General features: G+C 40.1%; 5 protein-coding genes across 5 annotated transcripts; 4 read left to right on the forward strand and 1 right to left on the reverse strand.

The window, feature by feature from the left end:
• Positions 1-285: 285 nt before the first annotated feature.
• CBG01583 lies at positions 286-940 on the forward strand (the record flags this gene model as incomplete). The annotated part of the gene is made up of 2 exons (XM_002633998.2): positions 286-611; positions 736-940. The coding sequence occupies 2 exons, from the start codon at positions 286-288 to the stop codon at positions 938-940; spliced, it is 531 nt and encodes a 176-aa protein (XP_002634044.2).
• Positions 941-9,440: 8,500 nt separating this feature from the next.
• CBG01581 lies at positions 9,441-10,843 on the forward strand (the record flags this gene model as incomplete). Its single annotated transcript, XM_002633997.1, has 3 exons — positions 9,441-9,507; positions 9,557-9,676; positions 10,743-10,843. 3 exons carry the CDS (start codon positions 9,441-9,443, stop codon positions 10,841-10,843), a joined length of 288 nt encoding a protein of 95 aa, XP_002634043.1.
• A 300-nt stretch (positions 10,844-11,143) lies between these two features.
• CBG01580 lies at positions 11,144-14,347 on the forward strand (the record flags this gene model as incomplete). Its single annotated transcript, XM_002633996.2, has 4 exons — positions 11,144-11,260; positions 12,704-12,804; positions 12,853-13,330; positions 14,132-14,347. 4 exons carry the CDS (start codon positions 11,144-11,146, stop codon positions 14,345-14,347), a joined length of 912 nt encoding a protein of 303 aa, XP_002634042.2.
• A 1,254-nt stretch (positions 14,348-15,601) lies between these two features.
• On the forward strand, positions 15,602-17,970 carry CBG01579 (the record flags this gene model as incomplete). Its single annotated transcript, XM_002633995.1, has 7 exons — positions 15,602-15,722; positions 15,931-16,121; positions 16,170-16,312; positions 16,359-16,490; positions 17,071-17,211; positions 17,438-17,595; positions 17,831-17,970. 7 exons carry the CDS (start codon positions 15,602-15,604, stop codon positions 17,968-17,970), a joined length of 1,026 nt encoding a protein of 341 aa, XP_002634041.1.
• A 611-nt stretch (positions 17,971-18,581) lies between these two features.
• Positions 18,582-23,733, reverse strand: Cbr-vit-6 (the record flags this gene model as incomplete). Its single annotated transcript, XM_002633994.1, has 5 exons — positions 18,582-18,764; positions 18,810-19,076; positions 19,130-23,077; positions 23,136-23,595; positions 23,645-23,733. 5 exons carry the CDS (start codon positions 23,731-23,733, stop codon positions 18,582-18,584), a joined length of 4,947 nt encoding a protein of 1,648 aa, XP_002634040.1.
• Between the last annotated feature and the right edge of the window lie 264 nt (positions 23,734-23,997).

The following is a 23,997-nucleotide window of genomic DNA, read 5'->3' on the forward strand; positions in this document are numbered from 1 at the left end:
GAAATTTCTGCAAATTGTGTGTATCTTGATTCTTTCCTCTTTGTTAACCCCATTTTGTTATGTTTCCAGTTGTCTGTCTATGAAAAGGATCCAGAATCCTTGCAAATTCACGAAGAATGCGATCAACTAGACATTGTGACTTCATATTTCAAGCTGCTCCTGCTTGAAAAAACGCGCCTTCTAAAATACGGTCAAGCTAGTTTTGCCGTTCATCTCATTGACGAAGGTATCCTGAGAGACTGTTTAAATATAATTTTCAAATTTTAAGAAATTGGTCGGCTTTTCATGGCTCCTATTTCGATGGCTGACATTGGTATTCTCGAGGAATGTGGCTGCAAGGCACTGCGATTCGGAGAACTCGGAGTTGTTTCTTCGGATTCCGACGATTCGATGCATTCAGAAGAGGATGAAGTCACTTTGACAGAGAGCGTTCGGATTCCAGTAGAAATGTATCCTAGTTACAACTTCATTGGACGGATCATCGGCCCACGTGGAATGACTGCAAAGCAGCTTGAAAAAGACACTGGATGTCGTATCATGGTCCGAGGCAACCACTCCAACAAAATTTACGGAAACTCATCACAAAAAAGTCATGGAGATGGAGTTCAAGAGTGAGTAGTGTGTCCCCATAAAATCTTCTTATGCGATGACAGCAGGAAGTTTTTTTTTCTTAAATCCCATTAAATCTCGTCATCTTTCCTTTGACGGTCGATTTAACATGTCATTTCGTTTCAGCCCAATTGACATGCCACTCCGCGTCATCATCGAGACAAGCGGTCCGCGCCGTGAAGCAACGGCACGTATCACTGGAGCCTTGAACGTCGTCAATTCGCTTCTCATCCCGCCACCAGATGGTCGTGATGAGCTCAAACGCCGACAACTTGTCGAACTCGCCATCATGAACGGCACCTATCGGCCGACCTGCTCGAACCACAACTAATATGTTCACCCTCATTTGCTTCCCATGTTTTAAATACTATAATTTCTAGAGTTTCACCTCTCTTGCTCATTATCTTTGTTTTTGATCTCCCTCATGTATCCCCCTTCACTCTTGTTGACGCATTTGTCCCAAAATAAATTCATGTTTGGCGGTGTTCGTAAGCCGACGTGAGATTAGTTTCAGAAAAAAACGAGGATAGTGGGAACAAAGTAATTATAGGTGACCAACGACCTCAAGAAGGGGCGTGGGAATCTTCAAAATTTTTGAGGACGCCGACATCAAGAAACCCATCTTCATTGTTATTGTCATCCGTGACAAGTACACTAATAAATCAGCAAAAGCTCGTTAAGCTGAAAAATCCCCCCGACAAAGAACTACCGCCACGGTGAAAAAGAGAATATCTTATTGTTTAAAATCCCATTATAATATGATATGTGACGAGACGCGAAACTTTTTGAGAAACGAGCAAAAACAGAAGCTTCGAAGAATGAAGAGGAGTCCCAACTCTCCACTCACTTTTCACGTACACTTTTTGTTTGAAATGGGAGACGATCGACAACTGTTCATGTTCTTCCTTTCCTTGATGAGAAAACGTTTTGTCGGCGACAAACTCGTATTTATGAGTTTTTAGTACCACATGCGTGGTGTATTTTTGTTCAATATTCATGTGCCTGTTATCAGAATTTCTAGAACTACTTTATTGTAAAGGAGAAGTTGAACATCTAGAAAATGAAAACGAGGATTACAATTTTCCGATATTGTAGCTGTAATCCATATAGATGTGGTTGGTGTTATTTTCCACTGACACTCACTTTGCTATCATTCTGGTTCAAAAATTTTAGTTGTAGAAGAGAAACGCCGGAGACCGTTTCCGAAGGTCCAAAAACGACAACTGTCGTAACCTAAAAAGAGTTTTATTCTCAGGATTTATTTTCTCGTTATTCACTCGTTTGCTGTCATTTTTCCTAGAACGAGTCGGATAATATAAATTCTTAATGACGAATAAATTGGATGAAAATTCGATATAGTAAATCCGCAAAATGAAAATATTTTTATGTTACTGTAGTTTTCGTTGCGGGACCTTCGGCAACGGTCATCGATGTTTCTCTTTCACAGCTCATACTTTTGTACGAGAACAATAGAGAGATTTTTCTTCTTGCAGATTACGGTAGGTTTTTCATAAAAGTGACCAAAAGACCCTAACTCAACATTTTCTATGATTTTTGAACTCCGATTTTCAAAAGGGTCAACCTGTCAAAATGGAGTTCTTCGACCTATTCCAACTGACAATTCACTCATCACTTTCTTGTCATTTTCACCTTGTCTCTGACTCATTTAGATCTTCTTCTTCTCTGGTCTTTTCTCCCACTGTTTCAAACTTTCATCTTTTCTCCCAGATTGCTTGATTCTAACAAACAGAAACGGATATCTTGATTTTGTTTATGAAACCGAGTACTATGTACAACTGGGTTGTTGGCCAGCATGCTCCTCATGCTGAAAATCTAAACAATTCTGTGCTCAATGATTCTATTTTTTGTGAAGAGAAGAGGAGAGTGACGCAAGCAAATTCGTCTTTGGCGATTTAGAATTTAGTAGTGGTGCAAATTGGAAAATTGGATAAATAATTGAGAAAGTGCAAACCTAGTATTATTCGGGTACAGAAAAATCGGAGCTATGGAAGGGAAACTCCGGTTACTGTGGCTGAAGGTCCCACAACGACAACTACCGTAACCTAAAAATAATTTCATTTTTCGGATTTATTTTCTCGATTTTTACAGATTTTCGCCGATATTTCTGATATTTTCCTTTAGAAAACTCGGAAAATAAAAATATTAAATTAAACAATGTCCTCGAGAAGCACGAAAACGAGAAAAATGGCCGAAGTTTCCACAACGACAACTGCCGTAACCAAATAATGATTTTATTTTCAGGAGTCATTTTTCTCATTTTTCGTGCTTTTCCGGCAATTTTTTTTAATTCAAAAATTTTAGTTTCCTACTTTTCTAAAGGAAAACCACAGGAATATCGGCGAAAATCAGTAAACAACGAGAAAATAAATTCTTAAAAATGAAAACATTTTTAGGTTACTGTAGCTGTCGTTGGGGATCTACGGCCACGGCCACCGGCTTTTCTCTTCCACCGCTTTTTAATATTTGTACCAGTATATTAGGCAATACAACAATCATAGAGGAGCCCAAAAAGTTAGTGGCTACAGTAATCCTAGTTTTAACTTTGAATCTGAAGACGCCTTTTTATTCTAGTCTCATCATTCCATGTATGTTTCTATTTTTGCACTCAGACCCATTTTGCACCGACCCTCGTTTGCAGAGCAAGTGCGTCATCTGCACTTCCTTATATCCCATCCCATAAATTCAAAATGCAACTTGTTCCTTCGGGAGTCGTTGTCTCTGTGAGGGTGGGATACTGCACGTGGAGTAGGCATTAACTCGACGACTTCTTTTCGGTCTTTCCTTTTTGAACTCTCCTCTATTTTCCGCTTTTTTTTCTCTTCTCTGTCAATTACAAATTCATATGTGTTGACTGATGAAGTATGTTCCTTTTCCGACTCCCTCAGACATAATCTTCCTCTTCTCCTTTTTCTGGTCCCTGTGTTTATTTTCCCCCAAAGTATTCCGTTCTCCGATCTTCCTTTTCGCATTTCGGAAGAAGTGGAAAATTGAGTTCTTTTTTCCCGCATAAATGAACCTATGAGCAACTCGCGCAGGCGTCAGTGTGAACAAAAAACTCTGACTTTTTGAATAGAGAATTAATTATATTGAGTGCACCGGTGCTATCCATCATTTCCTTATACAGATATTGTGTTGTGAAGAATAATATTCAATTTCAGAAGAATGTGCTACTAACTGATTTCTGTCCTAAGAACCATTAGAAGGAAAAAATAAGGAGCCAGAAATTAGAAATTGAAAATTTTCAAGTATGGAGCTGTGGTAGAGAAACACCGGTGGCCGTGGCCTAAGATCTCAAAACGAATACAGTAAACTAAAAGTATTTTTATTTTCCGGATTTGTTTTTTCGTTTTTCGAGTTTTCTGATATTTTTCCCTAAAAAGTCGGAAAAATCACAATTTTTATAGTGAAAAAATGGCTCTGTGTCACTTCGAAACCAGTAATTTCGAAACAGTGGTAATACAGACAAATGTATAAATTTCATACTACAAAAACAATTTTAGGGTTTCCAGCTATGCTTTTTCTGGTAGAACACCTTCTGAAATTCGAAAAATTCACAAAAAACTTTTCGAAAAAATTAAAGATTCGAGTTTTTTCAGAATTTGTTTTTCTAATTTCAGAATCGAAATGACCGGTTTCGAACTGTCACAGTTTCGGAGTGACGCGGAGCCAAAAAATTACTGAAAAAGCACGAAAATCGAGATAAAAAATCCGGAAAATAAATGCATTTTTAGGTTACGATAGTTTTCGTTGTGGGACCTTCGGCCACGGACACTAGCGTTTCTCTTCCACAGCTCCGATTTTCTTGTATCAGAATGATATATTTATGATGAAACTTTTTATCGACCTAAACTATTTTTCGAAAAATATTTGGTGGAACAATTAGTGTAATAAGAATCCCAATAGTGATCTCACAACCAGATTAACCTCGCTGCTTCATTTCGAGGAAGAGCGATCTATGGTTTCATTTTCCTGATCCAAAATGTGAGACTTTCCACAGAATCTGTAATAATTCGTCGGCCGGTGCACTTCCTTCCGTGAGATCTTTGTACTTCAGTTCTCTGGATTACTCGATGGCTATGAAAAAATAATGATTGGACCACGGAGATGGTTGAAATGATGATCCTTATTTCAAACTCATAGCCTGTCGTTTCCCGTTCCTCCTCAAAATTATTTATCATCTGACACTTTTTGATTTTTTCAAGACTTTTTCAACACGTCAGCACTTGTTTTCATGTGTCATCCTCTTTCACTGAAACTACCTGTGGCTTTCAAGACGTCAATCTGAAAACAGTTCAATTTTTACTCTAGACACATGTGACTTGACACTTTATATTCCCCTGAGTTTCAATTTCAATTTTCTATCTACTATTATTTTGATCAAGAACCACGCCCTCTCTCTCTCAGCAATTTGTTCCAGTCAGTCTAGTCATTTAGTAATGACTTCTTCTCCATTATTCTCACATGTACTACTTTTTGTTCTTCTTTTCACTATTTTTTTTTCTTTCTCCGTCCTCTTTCGTATTCGTTTAGTTGCTCCCGGGGAGCTATATACTCTTATTCCTTGAGAAAGCAGTCCATTTTGTTCCGCCACTGGACCATTCACAGGTGGTTTCTGATGTGTTCTTTTTGTTCTTTCTCTTCTTCTTCTTCTTGCACTTGATACATGTATCAAGTGAGCTTAGTGTCAGATGTGCACTTTTTCAAACGGGTGATCTGGAAGGTTCTTCAAGAAGTGATTCATTACTTCAGAGAGCATTCAGAGTATGGGTGTCATATTTTATTAGATCCACTCGTTTCACAATCGCATTCAACTAATATCAAAAGTTTAAGATCCCTTAAGGGAACCCCTTCACCTCAGATTTTGATGAATTTTTTCAAACACCAGAATTTAACACGATTTCTCAGTGGAAGGAGTTTGCTTCAAATCGAGGCGTTTCAGACTAAGCCTATAATGGCTAAGTCTAAAAGGACTAAGCCTAAAGGGCTAAGCCTAAAGGGACTAAGCCTGAAGGGACTAAGCCTAAACGGCTAAGCTTAAAGGTGCTGAGACGAAAACTAGAGGGGCTAAGACTAGACGTACAGAAAGACTTAGCCTAAAGGTCCTGAAACTCGCGAAAATCTGCAAAACCCTCACTTCTCAAACTGAAAATTTTCCAGAATATTTCGTTTTGTTTCATATTATAGGCATAGGCTAAAACGTCTTCTGTAAGAATACCCAAAAAAGTTCCGTCAAAGTTTTTTTTTGAATTTGGGGCTCGATTGTTTTCATAGTAAAAATTTTTTTGTAGAAATGAGTCATTCTCATATTGTATCACAATATCACTGAATACAAAGCTTCTCACTATCAGATTGGCTTTGTATCCCCACAACTACAAAAATGTTTACTCCCACTCCTTTCAGAATATCCATTCCCTTCTTCCGACTCTCGCCCACATTCATAGCTCAATCTCCAATCTATTTTTATTGCCTGCATATACCTTCTTTAACCCAGTGATTTCTTTTCATTCTGTTTGCTGCCAATTCTTCCCATTCACTGATCCGGAAGCAGCCCTCCATTCGCTCTGCCCCCTTGTACCTGAAATTTGTTTGGTTTTTTTTCGTGTCCCCGCCCGCACAGCACAGGTGATAGAATGATTGACTACCTCTCATCCTCTTTTTCCGTCTCTCCCATCAATCACATTCCACATATTTTCGTCACATTGTTCAATTTTTTGTCCCATGTGCTCTCTCACTCTTCCAAGAAGATCATGATGATCCCAATTCCATCTTCTTCGCATCTGCTTCTAGTCTCATTTCATGGTTATGAGGGGAAGAAGAAGGAGAAGAAGAAGAATGAGAGCCAAGATCCACCGTAATCCATAGTGTCATGTGTACACATTCAGACGTCCTTCCAATGTCTTCTGGTGTCTCCTTTTTTTGTTTTCGTTTGAAGAGGTAATTAACGGAGAGGCTGATTGGAAGAGATGGGGACAGAGAGCTCTTCAGTTGGTTCCCAATGAAGCACTCTTTCCTGGAAAGGGCAATGGATTCGTTATTTGTCTGAAAGTGTTCTAGTCTTACGTCTTCTATGGTTCTTGGTCGAAGATTTTCACAATTTATGTTCAGTGTGGGAAAATATAATATCATCCGAGAGAAGGAAATGATGCCGTTTCATCTCGGACAAACACTCCTGCTCTATAGTTTATGGGAAAATGTCGGTTACTTGGATTCTGGATTCTGAAGTCTAGTTTCTCATCATAAGATCTTCTGATTTTAGCCTACTGGTTTGATTCTTCAGGTTTATTTTCGTACCGGTCATTCTGCAAAAAAAAAGAAAAATGAGAACCAGACACAAATCTATCAAATTTCCCTGTAATCGAGAAAATGAAGGATCTCATATCTCTTTCTACTAATTACTCTCTAAAAACATTCCGTTTCTATCCTCTTCCTGCTTACCCTTTTTTTGGCTCAAAGAAATTTGCGCGTTTTTGCCGTTTTTTTGGAATTATTAATGAGCTAAAACCACCCCAATTTATATGCGCCTTTTCATCTCGATTACACATCTGTTTCCTCCTACTCCTTCTTGTTCTTCTTCTTCCCGTTCAAAATTCTCTTTTTGGTAAGGAAGACAAAGAAATGTAAATGAGTGATTCCCACAGCTTCTTTTTTCAGATCCATTTTGAACTTCTAGGTGAAGTTTTCTGGGCGGACGCCGATAGAACCAGAGAACGTCATCTTAATTGTACGTTCTCCGGATGTTTGTTGGTGACTCAAAAAACAACTTTAAATGTGGACATGTGGGATAAAAGAAGGGGTTTGAGGACAGAGTCAAAAATCTAGATCAGAAAAATTCTGATCTAGTTTTTTGAATATTTTTGGAGCTTGAAAAAGTTTCTTTGTTATACTGGACAGTAAGCTAGCTTTCCATTTAGAGCAAATTTCGCCCGCCCGTCGTGTGCCCGTCGCTCGCCCACAGTCCGCCGGTCGTCCGCCAGAAGTAAACTGATTTTGTTTTTGCAACGCAATATACGGACCGGCCAAGTAGGACGGGTGTTTTGAGACGGTCCGCCCTAGATGGAAAGCTTACTGGATAGACCCAGTAGCCACTTAAGATCCTCAAATCTTCTGGTCTATGGAAAAAGGATAAATGTTGTTTATCCAAAAAAACAGGAAACCGATTTTCAGAATAGCTATTTTGACCTTTCCTTCACCCACTCTCATTATCCAGAAGCTCTTGAAATTTTTCTATGAGTTTTCGTGAAGTGGATTACTGTAGTTTGTAAAATCTCCCACCTTGTATGTCCAGATCTATTTTCTAAAGTAAAAATGTAACACAGTGCAAAGAATTACACGTTTTTCGCTAGTTTCATGGTCTTTTTCTCTCTTTCTTGAGACCCAAAAATTGCCATTTTCCGTGTGAGTCGGTCGACACTCTCACAAACAATCCAAAAGGGTGAGGTGAATTTGGGAATATAAAATAGTGACCAAAAACTCTGGGTTTGTAACGGATCTTTGTCCCATTTTTCTTCCTCATTTTCTACAGTATTCGATGAAGTAGAAACCTCATGCAGTAATAGGGAAGAAGAGTCGAATTTCCAATTTCCTGAGAAGGCATTGAAATTCGTAACGGAAATGATATAGACGTTTTTGAATTGATGAGGAGGTGTCGGTTTTCGAAAAATGAAGATGTCAATGGCTCTTGGCTCTTCATTGAAGCTCCTGGTTCCAAAGAAGACTCTTTTTGGTATATATTTTTGTTTCGTTGAAAGGAAACAATTCAAGTGTTTTGAGAATTCAAAAGAAGAGGACGAAAAGATATGGGCGGTCTTTACCTGTTTTGGTTATTTTTGGCGCAGTCTGACTCTTTTTTTCAAATGAAATATTCAGAGTATGGAGAAGATCTTTGTTTCGGTTTCCATTCTTTTTATGGAATGACCTAGTTTTTCAATAAGACAAAAGTAAGGCTTCCATTCCGGTCGGTCAAAAATCGGCGACCGCTGACCAACACTGTAAGATTATTTAAATAATTGAAATATAAAATTCTGCGTACGCGAACACTCTGTGGCATATTGAAAAAAAAAATGCAAGAATTCGGTCAAATCGGTCGGCTTGAAATTTGTCTACCGAATGGCTTAAACCACAGTCATGCGATCCCTAAAACAAGCCAAAAACTTCTGAATCATTTGAACGTTCATTGACAAATTTGTTTCTTGATCCAATCAACGAGTTTTCTGATTTTTTCATGTTTGTCTTATCTTTTTTATTCCTTCTCCATCATCTCTTTTACTCCAATTTATCATCCACCCCCATCTGTTGCTCATTGAGCTTTTTCACTCCATTCCGATTCATATCAATCCAACACCTGCACTCATTTCTCATGCATTCCCTCCGTTCTTCTTCTTCTTTCCTCTTATCCCCCATTATCAAAAATCCCCGTCTTTTTGCTCATCTCTTCATGAGCTCCTCCCCTCTTCTACTCCTATCTTCCCATTCAGTTGTTTGTGTTTCACACATTTCCGGCCAATCGAGCATCTTCAGAAGAGCAGCATCGTCTTCTATCGTGTCCAATTTCATATTCAAACACCACTACACAATGTTTTTCATTTGGTAGAGAAGGAGATGTCAATTCTAGCCACGTCTTCTGAAAGTTCATAGTTTATAGTTGATAGGTCTAATATCGCATGTTTCAAATAGTTTCTTCTTCTTCTTATATTTCATATCTATCTCTTTACAAATCATCATTTCGTTTTACTCTCTCCGAGAGCAACTGTCTAGTGCAAACGTGTGAATTCTTTCAGTTATCTCCTCTAGACCTCAAACCAAGAATTGAAATGGGAAACGGTATGAGAAAGTACTCGAGCTGTGATGACTACTATAAAAGACGGAGGAAGAATAACGGTCAGCTTGTTTTTTTAAAAAATTTACTTTAAGTATTTTAAATTTTCAGACGGTGGAGCGAATTTCACAAAAGACTACTGTGAGTACTGGAAGACAGAAAAGAAAGGAGGCAAAGATGATAACTTTAGAAATGAGAGAAACGAATTCTCATTTTCCAATAATATGGCATGTAAGTTCGGCAAAACTACAGTAATTCAAAGCGGGGAGGCTTCTTCGACTTATTCCTGCTCATTTCCTTTTTAAAAACAGTACAAAGTTGATAAAAATCTAAACGGTATATCTCGGGTTTTAGATGAAAAACAATCGTGGTTTCTAGACCAAGGAATGGGAGTTTTTGCTGCTTCTTGAAAGAAAAAAATCTAGAAATTCTATGTCCCTTCTATAGACTACAAAACTTTTAATATAAGGTTCCCATACGTCGGTTGAGCAGGATGGCAAACATCTTTTTTTAATTCTAATAAGGACCAGAATAACCGAAACTTTTTATGCCTATAAATCATAGATGTCCGGATTGACTTTTTTGAGTGACGGAATCCGGAATAAAATAATTTTCTCGGAATCCGGAATACGGACAAATGAAAATTTTACGGTATACGGAATCCGGAATCCGGAATGACAATAATTTTCCGGAATACGAAAAAAAAAAAGAAAAAGTTCACGGAATCCGGAGTCCAGAATAAAAGTAATATACCGGAGTCCGGAATACGGATTCCGAACTCCGGACATCTATGCAATAAATAGTATAATTTTCATCTAATGTGTTTTCCAGGTCATTTTAACATGGTGGCCTAACTTTTATAAGTTTGAGTTTTCTAGGCCACAATGGTAAACGGCCTAGAAATCACACCGGGATAATGATAGACAATTTCTAGGTCATAACTTTAGTGGCCTAGAAAATTCAATTTGCAACAGTTAGGCCATCATAAAGTTAGGCCGGTGTCGTGTCGACTCGTCTCGACATTTGTCGACTTTTGTCGACAGGAATCGACAAAAGTCGACTCTGTGTCGACTTGTGTCGACACGATTTTTCAGTTGTTTTTTCTTTTGATCGACACGAGTCTCTGTCGACACATTACTCTATTTGCTTGTTGTTTTTGTCTCTACTTCAACCTATAATTATTTGCGAAAAGTAACCATTACTTTCAAAATGAATCATCACAATACATCTGCTGGTGAAGAATAGCAGATCAAAAGAATTTTTAACATCTTCTGAAAATAAAAATAGAAATTTCCAGACGACTCCCCACTGCGAAACAGCCGCAAACAGCCAACAACAACGTTCATATCGTCATTCGACGGTTCCAATAATTTCTCAAAAAATCTAGGAAGAAGATAATCTACAGTACTCCCTACCTAAATAACCTTGTGATTCCGTTTCTTGTGATTTTATCGACATTTCCCTTTCCCCTCTTCCCATTTTTTTTAAACCTATCCATCTGAATTCTTTTTGTGCATGCCACTTCTATATCTTCTCAATTACAATTTTTTTTTGAATTTTAAGAGTTCATATGAAAATTCTTATTTTTCCCATAAATAAAGTAGATGATCAGGTTTCCACTTTGTTCTCAAGAGGCTCCTTCAAAATAGAAAATAAAAAGAGGTCCGGAAGGGTTGGATACTTTTTTTTTGCAAAAGGATGTTGGTCATCGTCTGTTTTCTTCTGACTTTTCAACTATATTCTATTGAATGTTTTAGCACTGAAAATGACGATGACTCATGGAAAGAGCTCTCATTTTCATTACGGACAGATGGTGTAAGTCACATTTAAGATATGTTTTTCGAAATAGGGGTTACTCACAAGGTATTTGATATATAAAATATGAGAAGAAAAGTGAATAAAATATGAGTTGAAGGAGGGAATATTTTGAATTCTCACGGTTTAGCTAAAGGAATTGTTATATGTTTTCTCATGACACAAATTCATACTTGTAACGGGCCGGGCGGGGCTGGACCGGGCTTTTTCCGGAATTTCGGAGGCCCGGCCCGGCTCGACGGGCCCGTCATTTCACTAGTTTTGAAAATTTCAAAAAACACATAAAGAAAAACACACCTTATGTGATTTTTTTCGACCAAAATTTTTTTTTCGAGTTTTTTCGATCTTTTTTGATTAGACAGACAAACAATCCAAAAAACGAAAAAAAAATGGAAAAATTATATTGAGAGCTCAAAATTTGGCTCAAAAATACAGAATTTAAAATACAGAATTTTTGACACCGGGCCTTCCGGGACTTGAAAATTTCCTCAGGCTCGGCCCGGGCCCGGAATTTTACAAGTATGCACAGATTAAAGAATTTTGAAATACTTAAAGGGTGGTGCATAATTACCAGGACTCAAGTTTGTAATATCATAACATTTGAGTAAAGGCTTATACTGGACTCAAATTTGGAGTGCACCAAATTTAAATAATTCATTAGTAAACTGACCAAGTTTCAAATCATTTAATCAACATTGAGCTGAGTAATCGCTTGTAAAATTATTCTTGAAGATCACAACGGCGTGCAAGAAACATTTTATCTTTGGACAATCATGGTAAAATTATATTTCTACCAAGTTTCGTGCTTCCAACATACTTATGTCTAATTGTAAATATATAACCGTTTTTATCAGTCAGTTTCTCAATAATTCCAGGTTCCCAAACATCGCGTTCAGTTTCTCTGGTTTATGAATCAAATTACATACACCTTTTTTGAGAATTTGAAGATTTCCTGCTGAGATGATATCTTTCTGGATCTTCCTAATATGCAAGACATAGTCTATGCTTTTTGGATTTGCTGCTTGGTTTAGAAGATGAGAGAGAACAAAAGAACGCGTTTTCAGAAAGTTAGGAGTTTTCTGCTCTTATCATTTCCTTTATGGTTTGAACAAGTTTTACAGGGTGGCGCACAATCACCCGGACTGATAAAAACGAGTATATCTTTAGACATAAATACCTTGGAAGCACGAAAATTGGTAGAAATATGATTTTAAGTCTGATTCAAAGCTACTGAAATTTTCAAAGCGTTTCCTCAAGTCTAGGTATTTTCATGATTGTCGAAAGATGAACGACCTAATGTTTCTTTTGATTTTCATGGGATGAAGCAACTTTGACAAACGAAAATTCAGCTCAAAGTTGATCAAATAATCTGAAACTTGGCCAGTTTACTGATGCATTATTTGAATTCTAAAGCTCCAGCTTTAAAGCTGTACATTTTTACAGAACGGAACCATGAAAAGTGCCCATATTCAATGGACGGATCGTTTTGATGATTCATTCGCTTATGCCTATACAAACGAGAATAGATCGGATCTGAAGTTTTTGTGAGAGACGCACAAACAATAGAAAACTTAAAAAGTTACTTTTTCCAGGTACGATAAACCTCGTCCTGAACTTTTCGTAACTAACAAATTCATACTGGAAGCATTCACCCAATTTCTTGATTTCTTTCAAAATAGGACAAAGATTGGCAGAGTTACCGTGTCGATTCCCTCAATGACAGACGACCTCAAAAAAGTGACAACGAGAAAAAACAAATACGGACAGAAACCAGAAATTGATTATTTTCGATTCAACTCTTACGACTATTTTCTCTATACTGAATTCCTGAGACTATCTTCTGGAATTCCAAAGTCACTGAAAATCTCGTTTTTCTATTTTCCCGAGAGAACAGAAAAAGTACTGAATGGATCAATTTTGTACCATCCAAAAGTAAGAAAAATAACTGAATTGGATCTTCGAACTGTGGAAAGTGATGTCAGTGACAATGCTCTGCATCAGTTGGAATGTGAATCAATTACAGTCCGATCTTCAACTATAACCAATTCTGGGATCAACAAAATTCTAAAGGTGAAATAATATCTTAACTATGTATTGGCTGTTCTGTAGGTAAAAAGTTCATGAGTCAAAAATTGACCAGTCCCATGAGATCAAGTTCGCAAAGTTCCTAAATGAATAAACATGCAGAACATTTTTCGCAATAAAATATCGCAGATTTATATCAGTCTGAAGGCAGACAGCTTTTTTCGTAAGAAAGGTATCCGGCGGGACTTCCTTCATTCAAAATTCATAAATATAAAATGCTTAAGATCAATTTTTTGATGATAGTACAATGAGAAAAAAAGCAGGATCATAAATTCTTGATTATTAAACACTTTCTGCCTTTACTAATCATTTTCTTACCAATAACCATTTTTGTTTAATTTTCTGCCTCGGTCACATCGTTTTTGAAAAATTTCTCTTAAACCAATTCACACCGATCATTTGGTTCAGATTTTGGATTTGAACACAACAACTAAAATTTCCCTATGAAGTACCGAAAACACTATGATAGAACGCCGAAGAGACAGTCGACTTCGAGTTCATATGTCTCATTTCTTGTAAAAGATATCCAAAAGTGGCCAACTGACAAAATGTTGCCGATATTTTGCTAAACATTTTTGCAATTGATTGTTCTTTGATATCTTTTACAGGAAATTAGATATATGTGGTCAAAGTTTGGGGGCACTCTATTAGAGTATTTACAGTATCCTTTTTCTGAAAACCGGCTAAAAACAGTCCATCTCTGCTGGTTAATAATGACGATGTATGTAAAAACTAAACGATTCGAAAGCAATAAATCATCAGAATATCCCATCAAAATGATTCCAGGAATGGCAAGATGGATTACGATCTACTCGTTATCTGAAAGTGGTCAGTGATGACGTACAGAAGGCAGAGATAATGGATGGAGTATCTAAAAGAACATTGCAACGTGGCGTCTGGGAAATCAAGAATCGCTTCAACGTCTCAGCTACAGTAACCGTCAGTCGGGTCCCAACAAATCTCTACGACTCAAAACCGACGTTTGAATTCGCCGTTTCCTAAATTTTTGATTCAAATGAATCTTTCGAGATGTTGTTTTGCAATCTTTAAAAGACACATTGAATGAAGGCACGAAACAAGTTTTCAGGTGAATAGGGGAAGGATTGAAATTCCAATGGTATGATCCAAGCGAAAGCGCCGGAAGATCATGGCAGCGAGATAGGAATTGAAAAATGAGGATGCCAGGTTCATTGTTTCGGTAAACGTTTGTGCCTGGAGGCTACGATCAGCCGATTTCATTGGGTGTCTTTTTTTGTAACCGATTGCCGAATTTCATTTTTTTAAGGTACTTTTTTACACAAATAAACTATTTACTTGTATTATGATGGTTTGCAAAAATTGAAACTGTGGAAGAAAAAAACCTGGTAGCCGTGTCTTCGGCCGAACTACCGAAGTTAGCAAATATTTTTTTATCTGGACGAAAAGCAGTGAAAAACGAAAAAATAAACCTTGAGAAATTTAGATTACGGTAGTTTTCGTTGGGAGACCTTCGTCCACAGCTCCGATTTCTTGTACCCAAACAATACAAAATTGGGGTGGTAATAAGTGAAAACACAGGATTTATTTATGTGGATAATTTTTAGAAATCAATTTTTGACATGAAACTAATTATTGAATCATAGGCTAAAGCATAAGTCAAACATAAGCCAAAACATAAACCAACGAAGAAAAATGAAAATTTGAAAACTGTGAAAAGAAACATGCCAAAACAAGTTTGCATGTTATCTGAAAATTACCATCTCGATATGTGTCATAATCCTGACAATAAATTTACTCTCATTAAGTTGTAAAAATGTTCGATACCGCGAACACTGTAATATAATGCCAACTGTAGTAGAACGCCCCTCTAATAGAACGCCCTTCTTATGAGGTGGTCGGGATTAGGTCAAACTTTTGGAAATCTTTTCAGAAACATTTTCCAAATTATTGAGACCCTTTCATCATGCCAGAATTCATAACCTAACTCCAAAAAACCCTTAAAAAAAACCTGCTGTCCCCCTCTTTTGGCCCGATTTAGTATTTTAAGATGGACTACTCTAAAAATCGATGTTCTCAAGTATTCTAAACAAACATCCTGATCATTGTTCCTGTTAAGTTTTTTCTACTTTTCTGTCTACACCCATTCCTCTTGTTTTTCTTGTTCATCTCTCCAAACGGAGATAAACAGCTCCATTGTCTCATCAAAGTTCTTCTCTCTATTTTTTTCTCGGTCAAACTCATAAAATTTACACCGAAAGTGTTTCCAATACCTATCAGATGACCCACTCCTGCGATCGAGAGCCATTACTTCGCCAGGACGACGACAGTCAAGAGGATATTCTAGAGATGGAGGACGATTTTTACGAGAAGCCTTCACAGATTCGCTTTGTGAATAAAGGTAAGTTGGTTTAAACATCGTAAACATTCAACCCACCCACTTTGAGCTAATATATCTCGGTTCCTGTGAAAGATATCAAGAAGTAATTAATTATTAAATTAATTATGATAATATTATAAACATTTTCCGTTGACCACTTTGTGAAATCTTTTAAGGAAAATGAGATATATGAGCTCAAGCTAGAGTCTTCAGAACTTGGAAATTTCAGAAAGATTGGTCCCTAAAGCAGTCTTTCTTGTAATTGGTGTATTTTCTGTGATATATGGAATGGATAGATACCATATTTCTATGAAAGAAATAGAGTCGAGAGAATGTAGTGATGCATTGGACGACTGTGATCATTTGCCATTCAATCAAACTGTTGTTCCTCCATTTTACAACTACCTTCAAGATTTTACGGTAAAACACTTATTTTTTTAATTTCTCATTAATTTGCCTAAATTTCAGATATCTCCTCGTTACGGTATTTCTTTGTGCCTACTTCCAAAAGTGCTATCTACAACGGGAACTGCCACGATTTGTTATCTCGAAGATCCGGATAAGTTTGCTGCTGATAATCGTACAATTTCAACGGAGACATATATTACTAGGTTTTTGAAAATAACATTATTTTTAAAACTCTAACAGTAATTTCAGATTTTGTGAACGAAATGAAATGAAATCGTATAACATGGTGAAGCATTATTTGAATGATAATTTTGAAAATATAATAGTAACAAGGAATCCATACGATCGATTTATATCAGGATTCACCGAGAAATGTGTCAAGTGAGTTTGATCTGAAACGGTTTCAGCTTGAAAAACAAATTGAAGGGCACTCCGACCAAATATTTTCACCGCATAACCTGTAATAGAAAGGTCCCCACACTTTCGAGTTTGAGCTCGATTATCTCGACTCCAGTAAGAGATATAAAAATTAGTCAACTGATAAAATTTTTATGATTTTATGATAAACAATTTATCAATTGACCATCACCGAAAAACGCCGTTAAAATTAAAATTTTTGATCAAAAAGGTGAAATAAGAAGGAGAATTTGAATTCTCGTGGGGTGAGAAACCTAGGCCATGGCAGCGGTGCGTCTTTTTAGGTGGCCGACAGTGGTCTTTACAATTTTTATAATACGCGCCAGAGATAAAAGCTGTAAAAATCCGAAAAGTCCTGCCGTGGCCTACGTTTCTCATAGCCCGGGAATTCAAATCCTCTTTCCTGTTCGCCACCTTTTTAAGCAAAATTTCAAAGGCGTTTTCCGGGAATTGCAATTTTTTTTACAATTTTTTAATATGAAGAAAATACATAGTATTATAAACATTTTGGTTGGACTCCCCCTTCAAAAACCACCTTTTTTAGTGATCTCGAGGACGACTACTGTCATGGGTGTGGAGCAGATATGCGATGCTTCCTTCAAAAAGAATACCGACGTTTGATGAGAATGTCAATGCTATTCCCGGTTTACACAGTTGCTGACACCCATTTTGCCCCTCAAACTTGGTAATTTAATTTTGGGGCATCAACTTCAAAAGATCAAATTTGGGTGTTGGATAATCCCAGGTCTCTTTAAGGAAGTGTAGATTGAAATCTCCGCTTGGAAATTTTGCAAAACTGCTTTTTTGATGTTTGAATTCCTTTTTTTCTGTCAGAATCAAAAACCAAACGATCCAGTTGAATGTTTCTAGCTTGCCTGTCTCTATTATCGCAAAAATCTTCCGATTTGCAGGTATTGCGACATGAGGAACACTTTGAAAAATTCCACAATCGTTCGATTCTCTTTACAAGGAATCGAAAAAGTTAAAATGATTGACGACATGCTGAATGTTTTCAGAAGAAGGAAAGTTCCAGAGAGACAGTTGGATGAAATAAGAGAACAGTTGTCGTGTAAGTCGGGAATGTAACCTTTAACTTTAAGCCGATTTTTCTCGGTTCCTATCAGACATACGAAACATATGTCAACTGATAAATCGTTCACCATAATATCAGAAGTGTTTTGCTAGTGTTCACCTTTTTGATATCTTTTACAGGAATCAAGATAACTTGGTTCAAAGTTAAAATATAGAAACCCTTTATTTCAGGTTTTACGGTATGTAACAGAGTCTGAATACTTTCATTTCAGTGGGGAAGAGTCATCACACAACAACAGGATCTTCATTGAGAGAACATTACGAACGATTGGTTCGAGAGGATGAATCTATTCGAAGAGCTTTACATCGAATTTACTATTATGATTTCTTGTATCTAGGCTATGACATGTGATCAATTCATCGCAAATTTATTTCTTTTCAAACTCAGGAACCCGGTGCAACTGATCTTTCTATTTTGTAATAAATTTAATTTTTTTTCGTTTTCTTATGATTCGAAATTCGTCATCTTCACAGGAAAACTTCACTAAAGTTTCTGCAAATGTGACACCATTGTTGGAAGAATTGAATATGTTGAAATATAAAATGATTATAATTCAAATAGATATTAACTGAAGCGGGTGGCAATGTCAATCTAACAGTTGTCAGTTTTTTTTTCAAATGTGTCAAATCTACAAAAAGACAGTTAAAAATTTCAAAACTGTTCCAAGAACACAGGCTAAACGAGACTGGAGGAAAACAGCTAGATGCCGGCTGAAGAGGCGCGGACAGGCCGTTTACGGCTTGTCGACTGGCCGTTCGTTCGCTGTTAATAAAGTAATAGTTTTTGAACGGGAATCTGGAAATGGAACCCTTGATTTCTCATTATTTCGTTGAGATGGGAAGAATTATAATTAGTATTTTTCTTTGAATTTTGCAAACCAATGTATTAATTGAAATTGTTTATTGAGAACTATAAAAACAATTCAGAAAGGCACACTACGGGATTTGTTGTGAAGAGGTAGCTCAATAGTCGAACTTCTCGCATTTTTGGTCGACTGGGACACGGACGGTACGCTCCTCCATCTTTGGTTGATCACGAAGGTTCTCGAGTCTCTCCTCGGACCATTTGGTGAGTGGCTCACGACGGATTTCACGAACTTGGCGACGAGCCCATGAGTTGGAGGATGGAAGGCAGTAGACGTCAGTCTAAAAATATGAATGAATAGGGAAAGATATGAAGATCATGTATACCTTTTGCTTCTTGGATTCTTGGGACTTTCCGTTTTGGCAGCGAAGAACTGGCTTCTGCGTGAAGCAGATCTCGTGTTGGCGTTCGATGGCAACGATTTTCTCAGTTGGCTCATCATCTTGCTCCTCACGGCGAGACTCCTCGTAGTTCATCTCTTGCTCTTGCTCTTCCTCGTCTCTCTCGATGCGGCGGAAGTTCTCCTCCTTCTCGAAGACGTTGCGCTCGTAGTTGCACTTGGAGTCCTTGTACAAGTAGCTCTTGGCGAACTTCTGAAAATATTGAATTTTGAGAATTTTGAATTTAAACAAGATGATTATCTTACTGGAATGGTGTTCTCTTGGTTCTCAGCATCGTAAAACTCGGTCTCCTTCTCGTTGTCGTAGTGTCCGCAAAGTCCGCATTGTTGGTTTCTGTAGAGGGCAGAGAGGTGGATACGGGCGTTGACTCCATCAAATTGGACGGTGACGTCATCAGACTCGAACTTGACGGTGTTCTTGTTAAGCCAGATAAGGCTGTATTGCTTCTTCTCGATCTCAGACTCTGGTTGGTACTCGATCTCTTCTCCGTTGACACGGCAGACAAGTCCTTCCTCAGTCTTGTACATCTCAATCTCGTTCTCTCCGTAGACAACCTTGACGTTCTTCCACTCCTTCTTCTCGTTCATCTTTTTCATGAGGACAACGAAGCGTGGTTCGTTCTTCTCAGATCCGCAATCCTTGGCGAGAACGGAGTAGCATGGGGTGAATTGATTCTTGTAGGCGACCTCGTCGAAGGTTTGGATCTTGGTGCTCTTGACGACGCAGTTGGCTTGCTTGGTGGTGTGACGAACGATCTTCTCGAGCATTGGCTTTTGCTCGAAACGAGAGTTTCTTGGTTGGTAGTGGATTTGGGCAGTTGGGAGTCTGAATGGAAGCTCGGCGCGCTCGAGGATGGTCTTCTCGGCTGGAGTCTCGATGGTCATGTTGACGGTTTGGCGTTGACGTGGCTCAACATTGAAGGTGGCACGGATGACGTTCTTGCGGCTAGACTCCTCACGGGACTTGATTCTGGAGGTCCATGGGTATTGGGTGCGGAAGTAGGCTTGAACCAAGTTCCAGTATCTGGCGACGTATTGGGCAGACTTTGGCTCGAGTTCGTACTCGACAACGGCTTGGTATTGGTCAAGTCTGGAGGCCTCGAGGAGTGTCTCGTGCTCTGGGGCTTGCTCAATTTGCTTGACGAACTTCTTTTGCTCTTGGGATTGTTGTCCGTTGATGTTGATTTGGATGGTGTTCTCTCCATAGGTCATCTCTCCCAGAACGACGAGCTGACGGTACTTTTGCTCCTTGAGCTCCTCAACAGTTCTTGGGGTTTGTGGGTAGACGTATTGGACGGTAGCAAGAATGTCTTCTCCGCGGAGTTGGGTCTTGCAGAAGTGGAAGTCCTTGTTGCAGACAGCCTCGACATCGACCTTAAGGACGGATGGCTTGACTTCGAACTTGGCAACGTGTTGGTAGACCTTCTCGTTTTGGAGCCACTCGAACTTCTTGGTGATTTGCTCTTGGTGCTCTTCCTCATCGTATTCTGGCTCAGACTCGAGGTATCTCTTTCCGGTGTGCTTCTTGTACTCCTTCTCGTAGTTCTTCTCCATCTTGTAGTTGTTGTACATGTCAAGCTCAAGAACGGCCTCGTACTTCTCAATGTGTGGCTTGTAGAAGAGTTCAACGGTGTTGTCAACGATCCATTGTGGGACTCTTCCGCTGGTTGGGCGGTTGAGGGTTCCTTGGACACGGAATTGCTTGTACTCATGGTCGAGGGATTGGCTGAGTTGTTGGTTCTCTGGGAGCATGTAGGTCATCTCAACTGGCTCTGGGTATTGGCGGGCTTCTGGGACCACGGTGCGGACGAAGGTTACTGGGCGAGATTGGATGAGGGCGATTCTCTTCTCCTCGGATGGAGCAGTGTAGAGGGAACGGATGACGATCTTGTCTTCCCAGTTCATCTTGACTTCAGTGTCGATTGGGGTGTTGAGAACGGCTTGGTGGAGGAACTTGGTTCCAACTTCAGCGATTGGGCAGATGACAGTGAGGGAGAGAACGTGGGTGGAGGCAACACGTGGTTCAGCTTGGAGGCGGAGACGAAGTCCATCGAAGCTCTTTCCGTTCTTTGGCTCAAGTTCGAAGGTGATCTTTCCACGGATGGAGGAGATGGTTGGCATCTTGGAAGTGAATTGGACTGGAAGTCCCATTGGGGATGGGATTCTGCGGACGGTCTCGTAGAGGAAAGCGGCATTAGAGGCAGAGAAGTGGACTCCTTGGGCGAGGACTCTCTCGATGTCTCCGATCTCAAGTCTTCCTCCTTGGATCATGGAGCGGACAACCTCTGGGATCGATTCAGCATCGATTGGGAGGAAGGCGTAGTCCATATCACGGTGTCTGATGTAAACGACGGCGTGTGGGTCTTGCTCGGATGGTTGACGGCGGGTGATGCGGAGCTTCTCGAGGAGGCTGTTCAAAAACTCGGTTGGCTTGAAGGATCCGGTGGCTCTCTTTCCGCGGACAACGATTTGCTCGAGTCCCTTCTCTTGGACACTGGTAAGAAGCTTCTTGATGATCTTCTCCATGTTGTTTTGGGTGAATCCAACTTGTGCGAAGTATTGGTTCCATTCTCCGGAGAGAACTCCTTCGAGGGAAGCCATCATTTCGGTTGGGAGGACAGATTCGGAAGTGAAGAGGGAAGCGAAGTTAGCCTCGAATCCAGATTGGTGGCGTCTGGAGTAGGTGGACCACTTTCCGTAGACTGACTCGAAACGGTCAATCTCTTGGGAAGAGAATGGCATGTTGTTGAGGAGAGATTGGACACGGGAAGAGAACGATTGCTCACATGGAGACTCGTTGTTGGCATAAGAACGGAGAAGGGAGAGGGTGAATGCACGGACTTGTTGGTTGCGCTCTTGTCTGAGTTGGTTTCCGATTTGGGAAAGAACGGACCATTCTGGTTGAGTGTAGATCAATTGGTGGAGAGCAGACATACGAATGTGTTGTGGTTGTTGACGGTTGAGGTAGATTGGGAGAAGAACACGTTGGATCTTGACTGGCATCTGGTGGCGGAGGCGTCTGAGGGATTCGATGGCTTGAGCGCGGACGGTGGTCTCGTGTTGCTCGTTGAGGATGATCTTCTCAAGTGGGTAGACGCAGAGGTCGAGTCCAGCGTTGGCAAGGGTCTTCAAAGCAAGAACCTTCTCGTAGCGGGATGAGGCAGACTCGAATTGTTGGACGAGCTTGTCGACGATTCTTTGCTTGGAATCACGTGGGCACATCTTGACTCCGTTCTTTTGGACGAAGACTCTTGGGGTTTGTCCGCAGACTCCGTTGACGATAGCTCCGTAGGTAAGCCAACAGCTTTGGCGAAGAGCTGGGAAGCTGGAGGAGACGTCGGATTCGCAGAGACGAGCAACATCCTCAGCGATGGCGAGGGATGGGTAGCGCATGTCGACGAGGGTCTTGATGGCAACGGAAGCCTTGAGTGGAGTGATGTTCTTGCGGGATTGAACCTTGTCAACGAATTGTTGAATGGTGACACGAGTTCCGGCGAGAGCAAGGGTGTTGAAGTAGATGGAGCGGAGTTGCTCGGCAATCTTCTCATCCTTGTGCTCGGCGACGTGGCGGTAGATCTGCTCGAGTTGTTCCTCGTTGCATTGACGGAGAACCTTGACGATTCTGGCGACGGTGTGGGCGGCCTCAAGTTCAGCCTCTCCTTGTTCGATTTGCTTGGCCATCAAAGAGAACATTTTTTGGACCATCTCGACCTTGTTCTCGGACCATTGTGGCATCTGTCTCAAGTACTTCTCCTCTCCAGTTTGAGCCCATTGTTGCTCAGCCCACTCCCATTCTTGGTTGTAGATAAGCTCAGAGGTCTTTTCGCTGCGGACTTCCTTGATCTCGGACTTCTTCTCTCCAGCGTAGATGAGCTCGAGAGTGTTGAGTGTGAAGGCGGAGACGAGTTGGTGTTTCTCGGAGATTGGGGCGAAGAGATGTTGGGAGCGGAGCTCAACGGAGTTGATGAGGAAGCTCGATGTGGTTCCAGAGATGTTGTAGTTGAGAACGGTGGAGCTCATCTTGTCTTGGTCGAGGGTTTGTTCGCAATCCTTGCAGACTGGGACTTGGACGTGGTGGATGTATGGACGACGGGTGCACTTGTCGAAGTTGATCGACTTGGCCCAGCGTTGGTTCTCCTCCTTTTGGTTCTCCTCGACGGTGTAAAGGACCTCGCACTCTCCCTCGAGGGTACGCTTAAAATTGGATTCGTTATAGATGAACTTCTCTATCGTATCATCAATAAAAACCTACCTCAACATTGGTGAAGGCAAAGAGTTGCTCCTGGTTGTCGCTCTTCTCAGCTCCATCGTGTTTCTCCTTCTTGAGGATGTTGACTTGAAGCATGTTGATGACGGCTCTCTTGATGTTCTCCGACCATGGTTGGTCGTCCTCAGCGAAACGGATGTTGTGGACAAGTCCGTGCTCGTAGTCAAACTCAACTGGATAGCTCAAGAGTTGTTGGTGCTCACGATCCATGCGGTCAACCTCCTCGAAGCGCTCGAATGGGAGCATCTTCTGCGAGTTAGTCTCTTGTTGGGAAGTGGCGAATCGGGTCTTCTCGAGTTGCATGCGGACGGTGTTACCATCGGTCCATTGGAGGTTGACTTGGGTTTGAAGACGAGAGATTCCTTGTGGGGTGGATGGGATTGGGAGGCCGGCGGAGAGCTGTCCGTTGAAGAGATAGCGGTACTCGCGTCCAGCGCGGAACGATCTAGAAAGAATTTGATAAAGGGAGATAAGAAAAAGGAGAAGAAACTCACGATTCTTGGATGTTTCTCTCAAGAGAACGATCAAAGTGGGACGAGGCGAGAGCCGCTCCCAGGAGAGCAAGCGCTATGAAGAACTTCATAGTGGCTGATCGGTGGGTAAGACCGAGTGAAGAGTATGTCGAGCTCGTGCTCTTTTATACGTTTTCACACACTTCGACGAGATGTCCATCGCAGCATGTTGCAATTCTGGAAGTAGGGAGATAGTGCATGGATCGGAGAGACGCATGCATGCTTATCAGTAATCATGAAGAGGCAGGTGTCAATTTTTGAGTGAGGGAGAATGTCAGTAAGAGGGTACCATTTGGGATTGGCGGGTTGCTCCAAGAGGAGCAATTGGGGAAAGA

The sequence above is a fragment of the Caenorhabditis briggsae genome (genome assembly GCF_000004555.2).
Source record: "Caenorhabditis briggsae complete genome, chrIV, whole genome shotgun sequence".
NCBI lineage: Eukaryota > Metazoa > Nematoda > Chromadorea > Rhabditida > Rhabditidae > Caenorhabditis > Caenorhabditis briggsae.